Genomic DNA, 12,722 nt, shown 5'->3' with positions numbered 1-12,722 from the left:
TGGGCAGGCATAAGCCAGGGACAACGAACACAACTGCCTTTTATCTATGGCAATTTGAATGCAGAGAGAAACCGTGCCCAGCCCCTGAAGCCCATTGTCATGCCATTCATCCAGTCATCACCTCAGCATGATAATTCACGCCTCCATGTCGCAAAGATCTGTACACAATTCCTGGATGCTGAAAATGTCCCAGTTCTTTCATGGCCTGCATACTCAGACATGTCAATGATTGAGCATGTTTGGGATGCTCTGAAATCACGTGTACGACAGCGTGTTCCAGTTCCCACCAATATCCAGCAACTTCGCACAGCCATTGAATAGGACGACATGTCACAGGCCACAAACAATAGCCTGATCAACTCTATGCGAAGGGGGATGTGTCACACTGCATGAGGCAAATGGTCACACCAGATAAGGACTGGTTTTCTGATCCACGCCCCTACCTCTCTTTTGAGGTATCAGTGAACAACAGATGCATATCTGTATTCCCAGTTATGTTAAGATTCATAGATTAGGGCCTAATTATTTAATTTGAGTGATTCCCTTATATGAACTGTTAAACTCAGTAAAATCGATGAAATTGTAGCATGTTGCGTTTATATTTTTGTTCAGTATATATTTTAAACAAATCTGAATCCTTCACAACGACGTAAAACATTTCCACAACCAACATCATGTTTACAGAGCATTCGGAAAGAGTTCAGACCCCTTGACTTTTTCCACATTTTGTTACATTACAGCCTTATTCTAAAATTGATTAAGTTTTCGCCCCTCAATCTACACACAAAATCCCATAATGACAAAGCAAATACAGGTTTAGACATTTTTGCAAATGTATTACAAATAAAAAACAGATATCACATTAACATAAGTATTTAGACCCTTTATTTAGTACTTTGTTGATGCACCTTTGGAAGCGATTACAGCCTCGAGTCTTCTTGGGTATGACGCAACAAGCCTGGCACACCTGTATTTGGGGAGTTTCTCCCATTCTTCTCTGCAGATCCTCTCAAGCTCTGTATGGTTGGATGGGGAGCGTCACTGCGCAGCTATTTTTAGGTCTCTCAATAGATGTTCGATCGGATTAAAAGGCATTCAGAGACTTGTCCCAAAGCCACTCCTGTGTTGTATTGGCTGTGCGCATAGGGTCGTTGTCCTGTTGGAATGTGTACCTTCACCCCAGTCTAAGGTCCTGAGCACGTTTTCATCAAGGATCTCTGTACTCTGCTTTGTTCGTTTTCCTTCGGTCCTGACTAGTCTCCCAGTCCCTGAAAAACATCCCCAAAGCATGATGCTGCCACAACCTTGCTTCCCTGTAGGGATGGTGCCAGGTTTCCTTCAAACGTGACGCTTGGCATTCAGGCTAAATAATTAATTATTGGTTTCATCAGACCAGAGAATCTTGTTTCTCATGGTCAGTCCTTTAGGTGCCTTTTGGTAAACTCCAAGCGGGATGTTAGGTGCCTTTTACTGAAGAGTGGCTTCCGTCTGGCCACTCTACCACAAAGGCTGCAGAGATGGGAGAACCTTCCAGAAGGACAACCATCTCCACAGAGGAACTCTGGAGCTCTGTCAGAGTGCCCATCGGGTTCTTGGTCTCCTCCCTGACCAAGGCCTTCTCCTCCGATTGCTCAGTTTGGCCAGGAAGCCAGCTCTAGGAAATCTTGGTGGTTCCAAACTTCTTCCATTTAAGAATGGAGGACACTGTGATCTTGGGGACCTTCAATGTCGCAGAAATTGTTTGGTACTCTTCTCCTTTCTCGGCTATCTACGGACAATTTCTTCAACCTCATGGCTTGGTTTTTGCTGACATGCACTGTCAGATGTGGGACCTTATAGACAGGTGTGTGCCGTTCCAAATCCTGTCCAATCAATTGAATTGGCCAAAAGTAGACTAATATCAAGTTGTAGAAACATCAAGGATGATAAATAGAAACAGGATGCACCTGATCTCAATTGCGAGTCTCATAGCAAAGGGTCTGAATACTTATGTAAATAAGGTATTCCTCTTTTTTATACATTTGTAAAACTTTCCAAAAACCTGTTTTCGCTTGGTCATTATGGGGTATTGTGTGTAGATTGATATAACATATATATATTTTATCCATTAGAATAATGGCTACAATGTAACAATGTGAAAAAAGTCAAGGGGTCAGAATACTTTCCGAATGCACTGTATGTTTAAAGTGCAATCTGGGATTTAGCCCCCCCCCCCCCAACTGTTAACCAAACAAGTGGTGATGAGGCTTAAGAAATGTAGGTTAACCACTCAAATTCATAGACGGAGCGATTGATACAAGGACCGACCATATATGAGCTAAAAAAATTCAGTTTTGAAGCTGCAGTTTGTTTACAAAGAATTGAGTAAGACAAGCTTATATTTGGGGCTCTGATGAACATATTTCTGTGTAGGGCAGTTGAAGGTCATGAGGCATTTAAGTTGTATTCTTCAAGAATCAATGGCTAGGCCTTTACATCATTAACATAAGTCCCAAAATGTTGATGAATCCCAGATTGACCCTTTAGACATTTGGTTGACAATGGTTGCATTTATGCACGCAGCCCATATCTGATATTCTTTTCACTAAATTGGCCTTTTGACCAATCAGCTCAGCTCTGAAAATGATCTGATGTGGAAAGAACTGATGTGATTGGTCACAATACGAATTAGTGGGGAAAATATATGACACTTGGAATGCCCGTCTAAACGCAGCCATATTGCTTTTTAGTTTTGGAAAGGAAGTTCAAAAAAAAAAAACCTTACCTGTTCATGCCAGGCCTAAATCAAGCAAACAGAGGTCATTTGCCATTCTCCTGTACTAAATTGGAAAAGACCTTGACTCATGTGTACCTAAATTCATCACGCTTAACTCTTAGTTTCATACAACTGATCTTGATTCACATCTTTTACCTGGTTAAGTTACTGCAGGCTTTGCCAAGAACATCTCTCCAGAGATGCTCCAAGAGCGAGGGTGCTCATAACACCATCATGCCAAGTGTAATATGTTGAGAACTGGGGACATGACAATGGCAATCCAACCCATGACAACCTAAATAAATTGATGGGCAGTGAAGGGGTTGATTTAGATAGTTAAATTGTGATTGAGCACTTGAAGTTCAGGGGAGACATAAGTGATAACGTTATTTCACATTGGTAGAGGACGATTCTTAACTTATCATCAGGCACATAACCCCCTTCACATGATCACAATTCAATGATTAAAATGTAATGAGAAGCAACTGATCATCTGCCATCGGACCACTGATTGTGATAAGAATCTGCGATAAGATGTTAAGAGATCAAAAAATTAAAACAATTATTATACAATTCAGTTTGTCCTCTGATGACAAAAAAAAACAACGTTATCCACATTGGGGTAACGAGCTACCATAAGCAAATATTTGATCATTTACAAATTAACCAACTAGTCAATTGTTGTAGTCCATAGTGGTTTTATTATGCCGTTGTACATTGTCGCATAACTTCAGATTGAACAAGGAAACACATGATGGTTCGTATTTAAGTCGATATACAGTCACGATTATTTGCTAATAGTAACATCTTACTTGTAACATCCTAACGTGTTGATGCTTCCATTCATCAAATTTAAGAAGTGTGACTCATCAGCAAAAGTTTGTATAATGACACATTACAGTATATCAAGACTAAATATTGGAATGTAAAAGAAATATGCACGGCTCAAAGGCTTCTGGGAGCCAGAGACTAAAAAGGTAGCTAAAGCACAATACTAAAATAATACAAACCAAAAAAGGCCAAAACAATACAAGTGTAATAAAAATGTTTTCGATGACGAGAAGTCAAACATTACAATTGCTCCTGAGAATGAAACGCGCTCAGCCACAGATGAATGCTGTGCGCATCAGGATACGATGGCTGTGACGAGGACGCAAATCTTGTTGAAATAAATACACCTGGAAAGAGGGCGAACCACACACAAGTCAACCGGCGCGAACACGTGTTTCATTTATAAACAATCTACATTCATCGTTCCATTCTCATCAGCAGCAACTTGTGAGACACTTCAATCTGAATGGTCAAATTAATACTCTACATCAGTTCCTCACTTTTACCAATACATGATTTATGTTTAGCTCAATAGTTGCCTACAAACCAGCAGTGCCAACGAGAGGATTAAGAATTACAATTTTTCGCAGAGCTCTCTTACACATGCTTTTTCTCCCAGTTCAAGCATTTCACAGTTACTCTGAAGGTTTAGCGAAGAGCGACTGTCAGACCATTCCTCTCAGAACTGAGGCATGAAGCCCGTCTAAAGAGCGCATCAAGTGACTTTTGGCTTACGTCGATCCCGGAGCAAACATCAATTATTCCGGAGCTAGCCAGCTGAAGAGTTCCATCAGCCACTCCTGGGCTACAATCACCTATCCGGACCCGTTTTACTGCCGATGCGGTGCCCCACCGGGCCTTCACGACTTGACTACTGACATTATCTGCCCGAGGGAGTTATCCAACTGGCCCCTCCGTCGCAACGTTACCTGAACGCCCATCTGTAGCCCGCTAATCATTAGCTGCTATCTGAATAGGTCTATCGGACATTTTTTCTTGGGTAACTATAACTATATCTATTTTGCCAATTGGATTGATCCCCTCTACCATAAGGGAACCCCACTTCCATCTACCGATGGAAACGCATGAGGTGGCTAAAAACAGACCTCCATCCTATGCTAGCTTGCTACCGATGACCCGGCTAGCTGTCTGAATCGCCGTTACCCCAACCAACCTCACTACTCACTGGACCCTTATGATCACTCGACTAAGCATGCCACTCCTTAATGTCAATATGCCTCGTCCATTGCTGTTCTGGTTAGTGTTTAATGGCTTATTTCACTGTAGAGCCTCTAGCCCTGCTCATTATACCTCATCCAACCTTTCAGTTCCACCACCCACACATGCGATGACATCACCTGGTTTCAATTATGTTTTTAGAGACAATATCTCTCTCATCATCACTCAATACCTTGGTTTACCTCCACTGTATTCACATCCTACCATACCTTTGTCTGTACATTATACCTTGAAGCTATTTTATCGCCCCCAGAAACATCCCTTTACTCTCTGTTCCAGACGTTCTAGACGACCAATTCTCATAACTTTTAGCCGTACCCTTAACCTACTCCTCCTCTGTTCCTCTGGTGATGTAGAGGTGAATCCAGGCCCTGCAGTGCCTAGCTCCACTCCTATTCCCCAGGCGCTCTCTTTTAATTACTTCTGTAACCGTAATAGCCTTGGTTTCATGCATGTTAACATTAGAAGCCTCCTAAGTTTGTTTTATTCACTGCTTTAGCACACTCTGCCAACCCGGATGTCCTAGCTGTGTCTGAATCCTGGCTTAGGAAGACCACCAATAATTCTGAAATCTCCATCCCTAACTACAACATTTTTAGACAAGATAGAACGGCCAAAGGGGGCGGTGTTGCAATCTACTGCAAAGATAGCCTGCAGAGTTCTGTCCTACTATCCAGGTCTGTACCCAAACAATTTGAACTTCTACTTTTAAAAATCCACCTCTCTAAAAACAAGTCTATCCCCGTTGCCGCCTGCTATAGACCACCCTCGGCACCTAGCTGTGCTCTGGACACCATATATGAACTGATTGCCCCCCATCTATCTTCAGCGCTTGTGCTGCTAGGCGACCTAAACTGGAACATGCTTAACACCTCAGCCATCATACAATCTAAGCTTGATACCCTCAATCTCACACAAATTATCAATGAACCTACCAGGTACCACCCCAAAGCCGTAAACACGGGCACCCTCATAGATATCATTCTAACCAACTTGCCCTCTAAATACACCTCTGCTGTTTTCAACTAAGTTCTCAGCGATCACTGCCTCATTGCCTGCGTCCGTAATGGGTCAGCGGTCAAACGACCTCCACTCATCACTGTCAAACGCTCCCTGAAACACTTCAGAGAGCAGGCCTTTCTAATCGACCTGGCCCGGGTATCCTGGAAGGATATTGATCTCATCCCGTCAGTAGAGGATGCCTGGTTATTTTTTTAAAATGCCTTCCCCACCATCTTAAATAAGCATGACCCAATCAAGAAATTTAGAACCAGGAACAGATATAGCCCTTCGTTCTCTCCAGACCGGACTGCCCTTAACCAACACAGAAACATCCTATGGCGTTCTGCATTAGCATCGAACAGCCCCCGTGATATGTAACTTTTCAGGGAAGCTAGACACCAATATACACAGGCAGTTAGAAAAGCCAAGGCTAGCTTTTTCAAGCAGAAATTTGCTTCCTGCAACACAAACTCAAAAAAGTTCTGGGACACTGTAAAGTCCATGGAGAATAAGAACACCTCCTCCCAGCTGCCCACTGCACTGAGGACAGGAAACACTGTGTCTCCTGACCCCTCCTGTCTCAGCCTCCAGTATTTATGCTGCAGTAGTTTATGTGTCGGGGGGCTGGGGTCAGTTTGTTATATCTGGAGTACTTCTCCTGTCCTATTCGGTGTCCTGTGTGAATCTAAGTGTGCGTTCTCTAATTCTCTCCTTCTCTCTTTCTTTCTCTCTGAGCTCCATGCCCCAGGACTACCTGGACCTTGCTGTCCCCAGCCACCTGGCCAGGAGTTTCAACTGACCTGAGCCCTAGGACCATGCCCCAGGACTACCTGACATGATGACTCCTTGCTGTCCCCAGTCCACCTGGCCATGCTGCTGCTCCAGTTTCAACTTCCACCTGACTGTGCTGCTGCTCCAGTTTCAACTGTTCTGCCTTATTATTATTCGACCATGCTGGTCATTTATGAACATTTGAACATCTTGGCCATGTTCTGTTATAATCTCCACCCGGCACAGCCAGAAGAGGACTGGCCACCCCACATAGCCTGGTTCCTCTCTAGGTTTCTTCCTAGGTTTTGGCCTTTCTAGGGAGTTTTTCCTAGCCACCGTGCTTCTACACCTGCATTGCTTGCTGTTTGGGGTTTTAGGCTGGGTTTCTGTACAGCACTTTGAGATATCAGCTGATGTACGAAGGGCTATATAAATAAATTTGATTTGATTTGTCACCACCCATAAATCCACTATAATTGAGAATTTCCATAAGCATTTTTCTACGGCTGGCCATGCTTTCCACCTGGCTACCCATACCCCGGTCAACAGCACTGCACCCCCCACAGCAACTCGCCCAAGCCTTCCCCATTTCTCCTTCTCCCAAATCCAGTCAGCTGATGTTCTGAAAGAGCTGCATGATCTGGACCCCTACAAATCAACCGGGCTAGACAATCTGGACCCTTTCTTTCTAAAATTATCTGCCGAATTTGTTGCAACTCCTATTACTAGCCTGTTCAACCTCTCTTTCGTGTCGTCTGAGTTTCCCAAAGATTGGCAAGCAGCTGCGGTCATCCCCCTCTTCAAAGGGGGGGACACTCTTGACCTAAACTGCTACAGACCTATATCTATCCTACCCTGCCTTTAAGGTCTTCGAAAGACAAGTCAACAAACAGATTACTGACCATTTCGAATCCCACCATACCTTCTCCGCTATGCAATCTGGTTTCAGAGCTGGTCATGGGTGCACCTCAGCCACGCTCAAGGTCTTAAACGATATCTTAACCGCCATCGATAAGAAACAATACTGTGCAGCTGTATTCATTGACCTGGCCAAGGCTTTCGACTCTATCAATCACCACATCCTCATCGGCAGACTCGACAGCCTTGGTTTCTCAAATGATTGCCTCGCCTGGTTCACCAACTACTTCTCTGATAGAGTTCAGTGTGTCAAATCGGAGGGTCTGTTGTCCGGGCCTCTGGCAGTCTACATGGGGGTGCCACAGTGTTCAATTCTTGGACCGACTCTCTTCTCTGTATACATCAATGATGTCGCTCTTGCTGCTGGTGAGTCTCTGATCCACCTCTACGCAGACGACACCATTCTGTATACTTCTGGCCCTTCTTTGGACACTGTGTTAACAACCCTCCAGACGAGCTTCAATGCCACACAACTCTCCTTCCGTGGCCTCCAATTGCTCTTAAATACAAGTAAAACTAAATGCATGCTCTGGACGATTCTGACTTAGAATATGTGGACAATTACAAATACCTAGGTGTCTGGTTAGACTGTAAACTCTCCTTCCAGACTCACATCAAACATCTCCAATCCAAAGTTAAATCTAGAATTGGCTTCCTATTTCGCAACAAAGCATCCTTCACTCATGATGCCAAACATACCCTTGTAAAACTGACCATCCTACCGGTCCTCGACTTCGGCGATGTCATTTACAAAATAGCCTCCAATACCCTACTCAATAAATTGGATGCAGTCTATCACAGTGCCATCCGTTTTGTCACCAAAGCCCCATATACTACCCACCACTGCGACCTGTACGCTCTCGTTGGCTGGCCCTCGCTTCATAGTACAGCAGTTTTTTAAAGATGTTATAGACCAGAAATATTGAATAGTACACTTACCTCAATCGGTTAACGTTCGTTACTTCACTTTTGTATAAAAATGTCTACACCGCGTTCTAAGAGCGGAAAACCCCCTAGCCTGCTGAGATGCGTTATGCTAGCTGATTGGTTAGGCAACCATTGTTCTTTGATTAGCCTGTGAATTGACCAATGACATTAAGTTGTTACAGCGTTACTAACGCCAAGAGTAGGCACGTAATACGGACCATCAGTCACATGAGCAAACAGTGAATAGCTTGAAACTGCTTAGGCAAGTTGAGGTTATTTATTAGCCTAGCTAGGTACATAATACTATGATTACGCCACTATTCGTACCAACTACTTCGAATGGTATGACTTATGATATTAGCTTGCTTGGTATACGTATTGTAATGAAACAGCAGTAAGCAGGTCTCGAACCCTCGACCTTCGAGCCCGAGGTCCGGCACGCTATATACTGTGCCGCAAAAGCATGCTCGTGCGGCAGGGTCGTTTCCGCGCTTATAAAACCAGGGTCTTTACAGTATTTTATTGAACACATAGACACATTTTCTTAGTTTTATTATCACCATGATCTGTAGAGCTATGTGTCGCAGACAACCAAGATTCGTTTTACTGCTTCAGGGTTTTGGCATGCTGATTACAGATGGCAGTCGAATGATTGACAATAGCCCCCCTTTCCCAAAAAAGTTCATTTGACATGCAATTTCATCACAGATAAGAAGCTAGTTGGTTTAACTGATACCGCTCCTTTGTCGACTGTACTCACACGGTCATAAAATAGCCCTATGATCCTGCCTGTTACTGAAAATCGTAAGGAAGTTGTATAGAACCTGCCAAGGCGAAAGCATAATCAGACGTTCCCTAAACATCAAGCTATAACCGGATTATGACTAGCAGCAGTTCACTGCCACTGGTGGTGCTATGTATGGTGCTGCTGGTTCTGGCTGACGTAAGGATCACCCCCTTCCTGTTTTTTGGTCCCGGTAGTATCCTCCGATACCCGTTATAGTTGACACAACACTTTGTGCGCCAATAGGCAACAATTGTACTGGTTCTAGTAAACAAAGGAAGTCAACCGTCGGAGACAGCCTACTGTATAATGTAGCCCGATCTTTCGAGACGCTACAAGCAAAATAAATAATCCTACAGCCTACCCAATTTTACAGGTAAGATATAGCAAGTTTGGAAGTGAACATTCAGAATGGTTTTGTTTGAACGAATGTCATATGTGATTCTCATTAAAATGTTAGAAAACCTATTGTTATAGGTGCTTAAGAAAAATAAGTGTGGAAGATATTTACAGATTATATATCTAAAATGTTATTCACCTTTCTCTGATGACAATATAGAATGACATTTGTGAAAAAGCAGTCTATCCTAAGACGTTTCCCTGTGTATACTTGAAAAAGGCTACATTCGTATCACAGTGGAATTACTTTAAGCCAGTGAACTTTTTAGAGGATATCCTGACAGGCTGAGGGTGTGGAATGATGATGCAATTCTAAGAACTAAAAATGTTAGAACAAATAACAGAGCACCTTGAGATTTTGTACTGCTTCATGGAAATACCCTGAATACTCTTCCTATGGATTAGAGCAATAGAATTAAGTGTTTTTCATTCCATCACCCTCTGACATCCTCTATCTGAGCTGTTATTCTCTGTCTAGTAATGAGACTTATTTAGTGCCAGAATAACAAAAAGTAGTCCATTTGAATATTCCTCTCTGTTTTTCTCTTAGACCAAGTTAACCAGAAAGTGAAAGACAACATCCCTTCAATTGCATCAGCCATCATAAGATCCATCATGGAGGTGTCTCACACTGTGGAAACAGAGGAGCTGATGACATGCCTCCAGATCCAGCTCTACCACCCCCAGCAGGCTTCCAGGGCTCTGTACCGCATGTTGCCTTTGGAAACCAGACACAAGCTCCAGGCCGAGGACCCAGTGAGGCTGGGCCGGGATGCCCAGGCCTGCACCTTCGTGCTGGCCGACCCCCGTGTCTCCCGCAAGCAGCTGTCCTTGCAGGCCTACCGCACCTCCAATAGCCCGGACATGCTATTTTCTGTGCAGAACCTCAGCCAGAAGGGACGTGTGACTGTCAATGGGTTTGAGCTGGGGTTCCTGGAGAGGGCAGAGCTGCCTGGTAAGGCCCTGATACGTTTCGGGGAATACGAGATGCTGATACGCCGTGAGAATGGAGAGGCAAAGGGGAGCTTTGAGGTGGAGTTTGGGGTGCTGGCAGTACCCCCTTCCAGAGAGATGGGCATGGCCGTGCCAAATATGGTGCCCGTCATGGACACAGGCTCAGACCTTTCAACCAATGGCATCCCACCACTCATGAGCCAAGGGCCAATGGAGATGGATGAGACAATCATGTACCAATCAGGCAGGGCGCTTCTTCCATAAAATAGTTGTACTACAATGACAGCCATATTGTTTTGATTATATTGTATTATTTTCTCTTCAACTAGAAGCAGTTTTCTTGAAAAATGCTGATGTTAAACATTCTGAAAGCTTAAATCAAAATGTTGACTGTATGTGGTGCCAAGCTATCAGTACCTCAAATGTTTTTATATTCTACCTTTATAACCCACTCCTCAAGTATTATTCACTGTTACGTTATTTTATCAAATGTGAAACTAAAGCTTGTGAATATTACCCTTTTTCATGATACCCAAATAAGAGCAAGTATCAGAATTCAATGACGGATGGGGTTAGGAAAGATACTGTTTTGTAAATGTTGATTATAATAGTAAAACTGTTTTATTTGATTATCGTGTTACACATCATAAAGGCTTTGGCAAGTACAAGTAACTAAAATTTAACCTGCGAGGAACCAAGGCACATTCTGAAAAACTGGCTATATCTGTATATGTTTTAGTCTATCTGCATGTGAGATGAGATATGACCTCAATTGTCTCACTTTGACCCCATCTGCCTCACCATTGTCACCTGTGACACCTCAGATGGAACACTAGGAGCTGTCCTCTCCTCTCACAGCTGCAGAGTGGCATTGAGAGGCCCGTCGCCTTCACCTCAAGAGCCCTGAGCCCCACTAAACAACGGTACTCTGTGGGTGAACGAGAAGCACTGGCCTGTGTCTGGGCGTACGAAATGTGGCACCTCTACTTATATGGCCGGCTGTTCACATTTCGACCCACCCACCAGTCCCTCACTACGCTACTGTCGGCATACAGAACTGGCCACAAGCCACTTCAGGTTCAACAGATGGGCCGACTGCCTCAGACAGTATGACTATCAGCTGAAGTTCACTCCGGGGAGGGATAATGTGGTGGCAGACCTCTCACGCTCCTCCGATCGTCTTGCCAGACGACAACGAAACAGCTCTTACAAATACTCTACGCTCCCCTTCAGTCAGCCGTCTCACTGGAGGATCTGAAGCAAGCATCGTAACAGGATCCCACACTTTAACAGGATCAACCTGTAAGACAGCATGTTTCACTTATCGCCAATATCCAACAACTTCGCACAGCCATTGAAGAGGAGTGGGACAACATTCCACAGGCCACAATCAACAGCCTGATCAACTCTATCCGAATGAGATGTGTAGAGCAAATGATGGTCAAACCAGATACTGACTGGTTTTCTGATTCATGTCCCTACTTTTTTTTTATAGGTACAGTATCCTTGACCAACAGATGCATGTCTGTATTCCCAGTCATGTGAAATCAATAGATTATGACCTAATTTATTTATTTCAATTGTCTCTTTTCCTTATATGAACTGCAACTCATTAAAATCTTTGAAAATGTTGCATCTTTTTGTTCTGTGATTTAACTTCACAGAGACAAATTCTTCAAGTTTAGCACTAAATCCACACATATTTGAAGTATCTGAATGATGGTGAAGCGGTGATGGTATTACAATATACAACTGGGGTTGGCAACTAGGTCTGGATGCCGTGAAAAAAAAAATGAAATATAGGCCTTCAGGCTAGCCTACTCCAGTGACATGAAATAGGGTATATACTTCATTTTTTTATACAAACCTTAAATAACTTTTGGTTCTCACAGTCAAGCGAAATTATACAATGGAAAATGCATCACTTGTGCACCATTGTGTTCTGAAGAGTAAACAAGGATACAACCAGTGGCAACCCATCATTCAGGTATGAGCCCAACCTGTTTGTTTGTTTTTTGTTGTTGCCTGTTTTGCATGTTATTTTGGCATTAATATATGTCACATATCAGTTTGCAAACAATGTAAAACATATAATAAGTTAACACAGCTGCATACAAACACGGTCTCTTTTTTTGCTTTCTT

The 12,722-nt window shown here is 43.4% G+C and overlaps 1 protein-coding gene across 1 annotated transcript; it reads left to right on the top strand.

Annotated features, from left to right (window-relative positions):
• The first annotated feature begins 8,656 nt into the window (after nt 1–8,656).
• Nucleotides 8,657–11,209, top strand: tifa (TRAF interacting protein with forkhead associated domain). The gene is made up of 2 exons (XM_024434609.2): nt 8,657–9,603; nt 10,177–11,209. Exon 2 carries the CDS (start codon nt 10,242–10,244, stop codon nt 10,842–10,844), a length of 603 nt encoding a protein of 200 aa, XP_024290377.1. The 5' UTR covers nt 8,657–9,603; nt 10,177–10,241; the 3' UTR covers nt 10,845–11,209.
• Nucleotides 11,210–12,722: the final 1,513 nt, after the last annotated feature.

This window comes from Oncorhynchus tshawytscha, linkage group LG10 (genome assembly GCF_018296145.1).
Source record: "Oncorhynchus tshawytscha isolate Ot180627B linkage group LG10, Otsh_v2.0, whole genome shotgun sequence".
In the NCBI taxonomy this organism is placed as follows: domain Eukaryota; kingdom Metazoa; phylum Chordata; class Actinopteri; order Salmoniformes; family Salmonidae; genus Oncorhynchus; species Oncorhynchus tshawytscha.
Note: the sequence above shows the minus strand (reverse complement) of the source record. Positions and strands in the feature narration are given on the sequence as shown.

Excerpts from the sequence above, each read along its gene's own strand:
- tifa (XM_024434609.2), top strand. The coding sequence starts at position 10,242 with ATGGAGGTGTCTCACACTGTGGAAACAGAGGAGCTGATGACATGCCTC.